General features: G+C 35.6%; 1 protein-coding gene across 9 annotated transcripts in view; it reads right to left on the minus strand.

Annotated features, from left to right (window-relative positions):
* Nucleotides 1-12,470, minus strand: part of PRDM5 (PR/SET domain 5) — an 87,882-nt gene that overhangs the window by 18,172 nt on the left and 57,240 nt on the right. For 6 of the 9 annotated variants that reach the window (XR_010831071.1, XM_048074353.2, XM_048074351.2 and 3 more), the window contains 2 exons: nt 5,775-5,813; nt 2,080-2,165 (listed from right to left, as the gene is read on the minus strand). Coding sequence is in view for 7 of the 9 variants with exons in the window: in XM_048074353.2 (XP_047930310.1) it covers nt 2,080-2,165; nt 5,775-5,813 (125 nt within the window). In the remaining 2 variants the exon portion in view is untranslated. The remainder of the gene's footprint in view (nt 1-2,079; nt 2,166-5,774; nt 5,814-12,470) is intronic. The other 3 variants (XR_010831072.1, XM_066995950.1, XM_048074352.2) reach the window with 1 other exon arrangement.

Genomic DNA, 12,470 nt, shown 5'->3' on the forward strand with positions numbered 1-12,470 from the left:
CAGTAAGTCCTCAATTTGCTTTCCAGTCCAATTTGATGAAAGCATTTTGGAACCAGGTAGCAAATTTCAAAGATTTTTATTTTTTCTGCTTACATATAAGGGTGGCAAAAGTTGATCACATATGGGAATATATGTAAGCAACAAATTATATAAAAGAGGTAGAAATGAGCAGCCAAAAGCAGACAAGAAAAAAGCAAATTCTCCAAGGTATAACTGTACTTCAAAGCACAGTGTAGAGCAAGAAACATACCACAAAAGTACACTCAGCTGAAGAACAATTCTAAGTGCTTCATTAAACACAATTAAAATATCTCTACTTTGAAATACTCCTTCCCCCTCCCCCTTTATTTTTGATTGTAAACGTAATACATCTGAGTGCTTTATATTTGCACCATGTGGGTAACTAGGACTGATATATATCAGGGAAAATATAGAATTATCAAGAAATACTGCACAACTTTCCTTCACTGAAGAAGCACTGTATTTCCTAAGACAGTAGGATTTGCACTTCTGCACTAAGTAAGCTCTCTCAGTTAATTTACCATTTTTAAGCACTGAAGATAATGTTTGCAAAGTTCTCTAGCCACACTCACAATCATGCATTTTGGAAGAAATCATCATCAGTTGTAAACCACTATACTCAACGCAGATGCATCATTAAGGGCTCTAACGGCCTATTCTTACGCTTTTTTCCCCTCTATTTTCTTTCTACATAGGATTTTTTGTTGTTTTTACTCAAACTATAAGACAAATCAGGAAAAAATTAAGCTTTGTATTACTACAGAGCAGGTTTTGTTTACTATTCCTCCCATTCACAGCCATATAGAACATAAATAGCAATGAAATTTCTCCTGGTGAAGAAACAGTAATATGGGACAGCAGCGACAGAAAAAATTTTATAGCACTTCTTAAAGTGATTTAGCAGCTGGAAAGAGGCAGAAACAACTAACAACATGGGACTAAGCTGTTCCCAATACAACATCAGGAAGCTTTGCACAAAGTAATGATTACTTCTGAACTAAAGATTGTGGTACATGAGCTACCACTTCATATAGGACCTCCAGCTAATGCCCTCAAGGCCTGGGTAAAATGGCTAGAAAACTAAACAAACAGCTTTGATCTTATCTTTATTTGCTCAAAAAGCTATTCTGTGTGCAGGTTTGGCTATGGGGACCACTAACTTCACATTCACCCTCCCCATATCCTAACGAAGAACTTGCTCGGTTTGGCCTCCAGGATGCCTTAACCTCCATAGGCAGTAACATCTCCCAAGGAATTACCAGCAAAGGCTAGGATTTACTTCTTAACTTTTTGTTTGTTTTCTTATGGCGGAAGGGGTGTTCAAAGGCAGTTAGCATACAGAATGCTAGACCTGTCCAACTTCACCTGGAGATCACCCTTTACTAAGGGAATTCACAGTTGGCTGTTTGAAGGCAGCTCTCCATCTCTTTGCTAGAAAGGAAAGAAAGGCTGAGTGGGGCTGAGATTTCGCCTTTGTCCTCTAGTAAATGTCAATGAAGTGACAAGCCTCGTCCCTAAAACAGGAAACCTTTATGATAAATTAGCCTTGAGGTTAAAGAATAATCTCAGAAACATCTGCAATTTGTCTTTTATTTTTCCTTCAGTTAAATCACCAAGTTCTTTCCAGTTTAATGTTTGTCATGCATGAGTAAAGTACAGCCTCTAAAAGCTCACAGTGACTGGATTTTAAGGAGACAGTAAGAATCAAAACACTGAATATTGAAGTTCAAAGCATGGTGAAGCCTCGTTACTATTGTTTTCTCAGGAAACAAATCACAAATATTCATTTGTACCTATAAACTATCACAGGTTACAGGAAGAAAATTCATACTACTATTATTTTAGCATAAAACACAGAATACAGAAAATAGAAGGTCACTAAGGGAGTCAGAATTTAACAGTTAATGTCTTAATTCTTTGCTTTTTATTTTGAGAAGTATAAAATATCTCAGTTGGTATACCCTAATCTCTGTGTAAACAGGAGGTATTCACATTTCCCCACATGTGATTCATTTGACAATTCAAAAGTATCCATTAAAGCAACTAAGATACACTTACCCTTGTGTGGGTGCGAATATGCATCTTCAATCCATCGTTCTTGCTGAAAGCTTTATCACAGTAAGGACACTGGTAAGGACGCTCACCTGAAAACAAGAAAAGCATAAGAATCCAGAAATATGTCCTCAGTTTACGATGGTCTTGCAGCATGGTTATTTGACAAAATGAGGTACTTTTTTTCTGTTCTTGTCTTCACACTCAATTCAAACAAAAAGAGATCTAAGAATCTGGAAAATTACCAAAAAAAAAAAAGGTCCATGAGGGCACATTGCAGGACTAGTTCAAAGAATGACTTTTCACTGCTCAGTTTTGTCCTAGCAAGACACGAATATTCAGGGAGAGCCTTAAAACAAAACAAAAAATGACACATACAAAAAAAAAAAGAAATAAACAGAAATAGAAGAAAAAACCTACTGCCTTTGCCCAAACAACATTCTGCACAAGGTCACTTTTATGGTTGGGCATTGACTGCTTCCAAATAATACTTTTATTTCATATCTGGTCATTACTGAATAGGCTTGAGAGGTGGGTGCATACAAACCTCATGAAGTTCAACAAGGCCAAGTGCAAGGTCCTGCATGTGGGCTGGGGCAATCCCACACAAACACAGGCTGGGCGCAGAATGGATTGAGAGCAGCTCTGAGGAAAAGACCTGGTTGGTCAATGCCAAGAAACTCAACATGAGCTGGCAATGCACACTTGCAGCCCAAAAAGCCAACCGTATCCCGGGCTGCATCAAAAGAACCATGGCCAACAGTTCAAGGGAGATGATTCTCTCCCTCTGCTCTCATGAAACCCTACCTAGAGCACTGCAGTCAGCTCTGGGGCCCACAGCATGAGAAAGACGTGGACCTGTTGGGGCAAGCCCAGACCACAATGATGATCAAAGGTCTGGAATACCTCTCACAATACCTGTCACCTGGAATACCTGTCACAATTTGTAATTGAAATGAAAGCAGAAGGCTCTTAGCATCTCCCTTGCAGCATCCCATATCTTAAATGTATTTAGTTTAACACTTCATTAAACTGGTGTCATTTAGCATTGATTTCACTGATTTTACTAAGCCCAATGTAATATAAATAAAAAACTATTCGGATTCACACAATTAAAACTAGTTTGATAATTTGCAATAAGTGCTCAGGCTTTGTAATTCCCCAAGGGTGTTTCAATTTTGAACTCTTTAGGTTATGTACTGGAATCTCCCTCTATCATCCCCTCTTCTCTATATACAAAGCTTTAAGGGCAAATAGCAGGATGTTTCAAATACAAAAACACAATTTAACAAATCAAGTTACCATAACTATTTTTCTACTAACAAATTAAAATTTGTTATCCAAAAATCATAATGCTGAAGGTATAACAAGCCTGTATAAAACACAGATGAAATAAAGCTCCATCTGACATGTCGATGCACAGAGAACCTTTGCATATACAGAGAGAATTGGCATAGTTCAAGTATCTTATGAACACTTATAAACACACACACTCAATCCCAGAAAAAAAAAAAAAAAGGTAAGATCAACTACATTTCACAATTAAAAAATAAGTCTTTCACTGATAAGCCAACAATCTTAGTTTAAGAGAGTGGCAGCAACAGAGATTAACATTTAAAGCTCCACAGTCCCTTCTGACAGGGATATTAATCTTGACTTGGAGAATTTTATTGTTTTTCTTCATCTTTTCTCTGCATGAAGTGTTCCTACATGATTACTCAGAGGGAAGATACAGGATGTTTTCCTTCTTGTGAACAAGGTGTCAAAGGTTCACAAAAGGTATGTAATGAAGAGAGCTTACAGAAATAGCTCTTCCAAAGGTTCAGTTGCAAATACAGTAAGGCTGACAACTGATAGCCAATGTTGTACATAAAATCTCCATATAGTCACAGGGTGCGCAGAGGTTTGAGGACAGTTGAGATTAGAAGATGAAGTAAGGGGATACAAAATCTCTTCAGTAGAATATTCTATTCTTTTCTCTTTTCTTACTGTTTAGACAACTCAATGACAGCAACTCAGTAGTAAAGTATTTGCAAAATTTAAATATTTTTCCCTTTGTACTCTGCCATCTCTCAGTAAGCACAATTATGTGAATTTGTCTTTTTTCTTTTTCTTTCTTCCCTCCCCCCCCCCCCTTTTATGGTAACAATTACCATGTCATAGCTGTGTTTTCACTGAATAGTTTGAAATACGACACTCTCTCTCATGACCCTTTATGTCTTTAATCCACACATTTGTCCTTCAAGCACTCCAGCAGTTGTCAGTGCTCAAATATTTAATTAATTCAGCAGACATTTTTATGTTTTAAGGCTTTTGAATGATGTAGAAGTTAAAGCTTTCAGCAGCTTGTAAGCAGATGAGTGTTGACAGGCAGGAGTTGTACCTTTCCTCCCTCTCTCTGCCCATACCCAAGTCTCTCTAAAAAGAAAGTATTTTGCTTCCAAGGGATGGTTTTGAGTTTGTCTGAAACTCAGTAAACAGATAAACAGAGTTCTTCAGAAATTAACCATGGAGATCATGATACCTGATGAGTACAGTCTTAAGAGCTTTCGGCAGATGCCAGTAGATGGCAACAGTATGACTTCATACCAATATGTTATACCTGAAAAAGACCAGCTTCAAGCAGCTCCACAGATGAAATCATCTAAGAAGGGGGTGCACCTAAGGTGAAGTTACTGCTGCTAAAAGGTATTGATTAACAGTTATACTATTTGCACTAGTATATACTATATTTTACTATTCTTACTATATTTTTGTAATATACACATATATATTTTTACCTGTAAATATGTATAAAATATAGAAACATCTTCATGTTTGGAAGCAATAATAAATCCTTACCAGGGATATCATACTGAAGTATACCATTGCACCACTTTTTGAATATTATGTCTTTTTACTGGAGTCAATAGGAAGGAAATTTTCAAAATTAGTGTTATTTCAACAAGATTTTATTTTACTTATTAAAAAATATGGGTAATGTGGAGAAAGAAGTCTTAACTCACAAATACAGGACTAAGCCTTGTTTCTGACTCTTCATATTTGGAAAATATCTGAAAAAAAGGTTTACCTTCTATGCTATTGTTCACAACTCTGCCATAAAACCTCAGCTGAGACTATGATCTGCAGTCTTCACTAAGACATTTAACCACTACTTTACTACAACATCAAAATCCAGTAGACGTATTAAATGCAGCTTGTCCGATCAACATGTCCTAATAAACGTTTTTATTACCCTCAAGTTACAGCTGACTGTCACGTCCCTGCTGTCCAAGAACAAACTGCTCAACACATTAATGGCACTTCTGCACAAATAACCCCAAATAAATAATCCTTAGATAAATTGCAATGGATTTAATGTAATTCAAAGTCTAGACATTCTACTTCCAGATTTTGTATGACTAAAAACAAAGCTTTTAACATAATAAAAATAAATGTAACCCTAATACAAGGATTATGAAAAACAATTCCATGATGGAAAACCATATGGGATTTTGATCTGAAAAGATGTCATGATAGAATTGGTATCCTTTTTTTTCTCAAGTGTATACATCTCTAGCTTGAGATCTAATACTTACTGGACCTTAATAGAGCATAAAATGCTAATTTTAAAGACCAGATTCTTCCATTCCAATTCAACCTGAGATGGACACTTTCCTAAGAGACATTTGTAATCAAAGATGCTATAAGGCAATACTTACAGTGAGTTGAGCACCCAGATTTCCCAAACTCAGACACCTCTGGGAGCAAAGCAATTAAGAAACAAAACCAAACACTCATTATTAGTTTTCAGTAGCTAAAGCTATACATTTATTAAAGACTTTAAGACACAATAGTTCAAATTAGTCCTATATGTTGCCATTTCCACAATATAGTTTGCATTCCCCGTAGTTAATTTAGCCACAAAAAAGCTAATTATAAAATCAGGTGGAAACGTGATGGAAGAAAAAAAAGTTATTACTTTGAAACAATAACCTTGACTAAGACCAACAAATACGTATTTTACAGGTGATAAACACCTTATCAAATGAGAAAAGGTTACTGTATTTCACAGAGATGCAATGGAGAAGTAGCCCTAATTTGAAGAGAGTTTAACAAAGGTCAGAAGAGACCAATGAATGAGACAGAGGCACAGAGAAGGTAGTCAACAGCATGCAAAAGTATGCATTTAATGAACCGTTACATTCAGTTCTGGAAGCAGTCTCATAGAGCTCTTTCAAATCTTATATGGCCATTCTATTTCATTCTGTTTAATTTTGAGTCATATTTATTGTCCCCATGCCGATATGGCTTGCTTGGTCACTTGTATGAAATTCTCAATTGTTTACACTTCCCTTCCTGTACACACTTTCTCGCTTTCTGGCTTTATTGGAACTGTTGTATTGAGGGATAAAGAATTTGCATTAGACAGTGAAATTATCAAATGTTTTCTTTTTTTTTTTTTTTAAAAAAAACACTAATACTTCTTTGCTGGATTAGTTGGGGTATTCAGCACCACTGGTCTAGGTCAACATTCACTAACATTAGAAAAAGACTGCACTGAACATCAGACCATGTGTACTGTATGAAACTTAAAAGCAATTGTTTTCTTTAAAAAGTTAACAGATAATTATGGCAATATCATTGTCCCTCAGAATCTTTCCCAGGCCATTTATAAACTTCTAAATATTGCTTTTTTTTTTCAGACGTTGAACTGTAAGGATTAGAAGACAATTTATAAAAAATAATCTCTGTATAATTTTAAAAAGTCTGTGTTTAGAACACTTATGCTAAAGTATAACCCTGTTTAAACACCTAACTTAAGATTGGGGCAGGGAAGAGAGGAAGAAGGGTGAATCCACCATCACACAGCTCTGGTGGAATGAAGACAGCTCACCTGGGGAGGAATTTGGAGGCAAAGGGGCCATCTGGATCACACATGCAACACTCCATGCCAGGTGATCAACAGGGCAGCCCCAAAAAGGAATTGCAAGAGTGCTTTTTTAGTCAGGGATAATCTAGGGTGATGACAGCATTCAACAGCAAGTAAGGATGGGCAAAAGGTTAACGGATATAACAAAATTATAATCTGTGACATATGCTTTGGAACATTATCTGTTCACATAGAGCACTTGACAACTTTACACATCTATCCTCAGCCGCTGGTGCTCTGTATATGGAGTTCCCATCAAAGAAAAGGAATTTTGTGTCCTTAACTGTATAGAGGTTCAGTTAAATGTATTATACAAATATGTACATGCACAGAGACAAAGAAACCTAAAATACACAGAACTGAATGTCTTCCAAATGAAATTAACTTCTTTAGGAATTAAGACTAAGTTATATACCAACTCAAGGAACCAAGTGACTTTGACAGAACTTGAAGCAGAAAATGCCAGAAAACTAGTTATTGAAAGAAGATTAAATATCTACACTTTAAGAAAATATTCAGTAAATTTAATCGCCTTTGTGCTGCACAGCATGTCAAATTGACCTCTGAGAATACAAACACTTCCTCAGAGTAATAAATTTCCTCTTGTAGAGAGGTGGCTGTTTTCTAGATACAGAGCAGAATTTTCAAAAGTATTAAATACCCTTAAGCATTAAGGTCTTTTAATGCTTAAGTTCTCTTAAGAAATTTTTATAATTTTAACCAGAGATACTAGGAATGGAAAATAACAGTGCAGTAATGAAGAAGTTTGGCTGACTGCAGCAGCTAGCTGTTTTCTTTACAAGCCAAACCACTAATCTGGACTATACAATAAACACAGTGATCCAGCCTACACAAAACTCTGGCCTGCCTGACTTTCAGCCATTAAACTTAGCACTCAAAATAAGCCTTTTAGAAGTACGAAAGCACCTACACAGGCATAGCTTTCTCATGCCAAGGACTAAATAACTTCACGATTTGAAAGATAAAATACTTGCGGATGTCAGCTGAGACGAGACCCAGAAACGCCAAATACACCTGTAATTCTACACTCAAAGTCAACCAGATAAAGAAGGGGATAGGATTCTCTGATTGGTATGAGAATAGTCCTGTGCAAACTACAGTTATTGCCTGAGAGAAACAGAAATCAGTACTCAGGTATGGGTCAGTTAGAGATATTTCTTCACATTCTTCATTTTAAATGACATTCAAACTTGGCAGACTCTGAAGACAAGATCAAATATTTCTGTATTTGTTTTTCTTCTCTGATGATTAATAACACTAAAGCCTGTGTACTTCTGAATGCTTCCTAACCAAGATCCAATACTTGTGCACTTCGTAGACACAAGGGAGAACTAGAATTTCTTTTATGTGATTCAACCAAATGCATTTTCCAGTCACTAGCTATGGTCACGTTTAATAAGGAGAAAACAACAACAAACTTAATGCTATTCTTTTTCAAATAAAACCAGATTGCTTTAACAAATGTTGTCTTTCAATACTCTAAGTACTTTTTATTCTTTGAGACAGAGAAGCAATGTTTTCAAAGTTGGGAAAATTTCTTTAGAAGTTTTGGTTTTACTCAGAATTCAGATTAGCAGTAGTTAGACCTACAGTCAAAATATTTGTCTGGCCTATCGTGATTATCATATAATTGAGGTTTTAGCTATTCGTAACGGAACAAATCATAAAGACTAGTAAAGAACCCTACCAAATACAAATGTTATTATCTTTACTCCTAACTATACCTATATTACCTGCAGAGGTAATACAGTCTTACCAGTTGCATATTGGTATTAAGAATTTTAGTCACAAATAAAAACTCCACAGGCTTAATTTAAAAAATAAAGCAATTTGATTCTTTGCATCTGTCTGTGGAATTAAGCAATTTGCCTTCCCTATGAATGGAGCATTAACATCTATGACTTAAGGTCAACCAAATCTTTTAAAGTATGTATATTAATCAGTTATGTGGTGTAATTTATCTAAAGATGTCAATAGCATTCAAATAATCTATCCATTATAAGAACATTTCTCCATTCATGGGAGCAGACAACAAGAAGCTGACAGTTGCATGAAACTTTACAGGTACTTTTAAAGATTTAACTGTTGTCTGGAGATAAATACGACAATGATGTATAAACTGAAAGGCTTAAAAATGCAGAATCCTCACCTTTGAGGTCTTCTGCAAGCTCCTTTTTAAATTCAGTAGATAAAAGAGTGATCATCTATAAGTTATCAAATAGAAACAACCTATCTGTAGACATTTGCAAGCTGTTCTCTGACTAAATACAGATACATTTTTTCATACTTCAGTGTGATATGAGAGGAAATTCCTCAAAGCTTCCCTTTTATCTCTTTTTATGTAATATAAATTACTTAGAGGCAATAAGTATATAGAGAGGTTATATATATATATATATATAATATGAAGGACCAGATAATTTCCTAGAATGATTATTTGTCTACATATCTTATGTACACTAATGAACAGTCATCTGCATAGCTACTACAATTTTGGAGGCATACATCACACGCCAATACGCAGGAATCACTTGAATTCATTACTTCCTTGAATTCGTAGCTTGAATTCATTACTTCCTTTGACTATTTTGAAGTATTTTAGTTTCGTAGATGATTGAGCTATTGTTAATAAGCAAAGATTTTGATTTTTAACTTCATGATTAATATTTGGTTTGGTTAGGAATTTCGACATGAGTGCAAAATTTGGAACTAGGTTTTTATACAGTTGTACTTTAAATATGGTTTTAAATATGCTCAAATGCCTAATTAATCAAATTGCAGAAGTGTGACTACAATGGCAAAGTCAGGACTATTATATCAAGCTCTCAATGCAGAGGAAGAGACACATCTCAAGAAGGCAATCAGCACCTAAAATTATAGGGGACAAGTATGATAAAATGTTTTCATGAGCTTATAAAACAGTATTATTTGTTGAAATGGAAACTGAAAAACGTAAGCCTAGCTATGTTGACACAAATGATATGGAAGCTGATGGTTTGAATGATTTTTGTTTGTTTAATGTAATTTCACAGTGTCATCCTTAGTTCATGGTTATGGAAGTAAATTTCCAAAGAACATTCTCAACTCTTCCTTAAAAAAGAAAGCTTCTTTTCCACATAACAGAGAACATAACATGAAAGAATGTCACATGAATAACGGCTGTAAAATGGCGTAGAATAAAAACATGAATCCTTTCAGAAAATATTTAAGACGTGAAGTTATAGTTATTTTACTGTCTTTTTATCAGGAGATTGACTAAATGTGACAGACACAAAACAAAGTTACATGTCCTTGAGTTTTAATCTATGTCTGTATGCACAAGCATTTTCTGAAAGACATGTAGGAGCATCAGTGGTACCTCACCAATCCCTGTGTAATGGAGTAGGAAAAAGATCGCATGGAAAGGACAGAGTTACATTTAAAACAGACTCAATTTTTGCAAAAATAAATGAATGTGCAAATATGAACTACTTCACCCCAACATTCATTGTTCCACAACTTGATGTGCTACATACCGAAGATGGAAGGATTAGGATACAACTAATTGGGAAAGAAACAAGACCAGTATCAGGCAGATAAAAAACATGTATACATATTACATAGGCACAAATAATTATATATGTACACACATACAAATGCACACACAAGACATCAATTAACAGTTTTAAATACCTATGCATAAGGCAACTGCAAAGCTGCACAAACCACAGCCAGTAACTGTTAACACTGAAAGCTGCTTGAAACTTTAGGCAAGTAATTAACCTCTTGGCCCACAGTCTTCAATCCCAAGGAGCAGTCCACTGAACTTCTTTTACAATTTATGAACAAGCCAAGGAATTTATATCGCAGTCAGAGGATTCTTTTGCTGAATTAACCCCAGCTCCCTCTGACCTTAAGAAGTCATAAACCAACAGGATACAGCAGAGGGAGAATGTGCTATAGTGTTTCAGCTGACCTACAGAGAGCTGTCTCTGTCATTCTAAGGCTAGAACCCCAGATGATGAATTACAGAGCAATATACTAGGTTCAGATGCAAACATCAACCCCTTCCCTCTTATACATGCACATGCAGACATGTTCACTCACCCCAAACCAGATCAGTTTCTGCAAAAGGCCAAGTATTGTTAGGGCTCATTTACAGAGTCTTATTCTAAGATAAAAGAGGGAATAAAACTGCTTATTGAAGAAGCATGCATACATCTGTGCGTAGCAGTATTTAAGAACATGTGCTGCATATTGAATAAAAGCTTCTCTTTTTGTATACGAATTATTAAGCATATTAAAATTACAGTCCAAAGCAGAATGAATAGGATACACAAGAATCTTAGCTTTTATAAAGGACATAAAAAAAAAGGAAGATAAAAATCAATGCACAATTCTTTGCAAAAGTACACTGCCTGGCCTTATTTTGTAAACACAGAGCAAATCCTCTTATACAAAGTAGCTAATAAAGGCCAGCCAACCACATGCACAGCAAATACACTAACACAAACATCTGCACCAGGACCTGAAACCTAATCTCTTAAAACATGAAGTTCCTTTTAATATTTATGCTTATGGTGTACCATTTAGATGCACTGAAAATTTGGTCGCAGCTGAAGGCTTATTCAAAAGATGAATCATCTCTTGCAAATGGACAGTTGGTTGGTTGGTTCACTTCTAGCTCAGAATTAAAAGTGATACTTTAAAGTCTGACCAAAAAAAAAAAGAGGCCACATTTTTTTAACTGATTAATTCAAAACCACTGAATTTATTTGATATCAAGAGCACAAAGTATTCAACACTGCAACATTTCAAAACCAAACATCCATCACTAAATAAAGCAAGTTTGTGGCTCCACTCTCTTTGATGAACTCAAGATTTCTCAGAAAATGCTTGAAAAGTTTTCAAGGATTTTCACAATACAGTGAACTTTAAAAGGCATCAAATGAGCACTCAGCTTTTTTGTACTGTTTCCAAATAACATGGATTCCCTTCATCAACTACCCTTACTTTCTCTTGAAATGATGCAAGCTAACCCTCAGAAAGCTGTGCTTCACTCAGGCCCATTCTTAATCAGGCCCACTGAACACTGCACAGCTTTTCCACACTGAACAGCAGTTTCCTCTGGTGGTTGGTCTGCACGTGTTATGATCTTGGACAACTTAGCTGAAGTCTGTAGTCACAGCACAAGTCAAAACCATCCCTCCTGAAGTGCAACATAAATCTAACTAGGCATTTTCTCACTAAACCTAGTATAAGGTATTGCACCATGTAACTTAGCAATTTTTTTTAACCACCAAGAAGTCAAAACACATGAAAATGTGTATCGGTTGATTCTGAGTGGTGAAGGATGCAAATCACAAATCCCTCCATCAAAAATGTCATTGACATCACCATAGCAACTGGAAGGATCAGAGTTTATCACAGACCATTATAAATGAATTTAACAAGACATTCTTCCTGAATTTGTAACTCTCTTTAA

Source organism: Anser cygnoides, chromosome 4 (assembly GCF_040182565.1).
Source record: "Anser cygnoides isolate HZ-2024a breed goose chromosome 4, Taihu_goose_T2T_genome, whole genome shotgun sequence".
NCBI classification, from domain to species: Eukaryota; Metazoa; Chordata; class Aves; order Anseriformes; family Anatidae; genus Anser; species Anser cygnoides.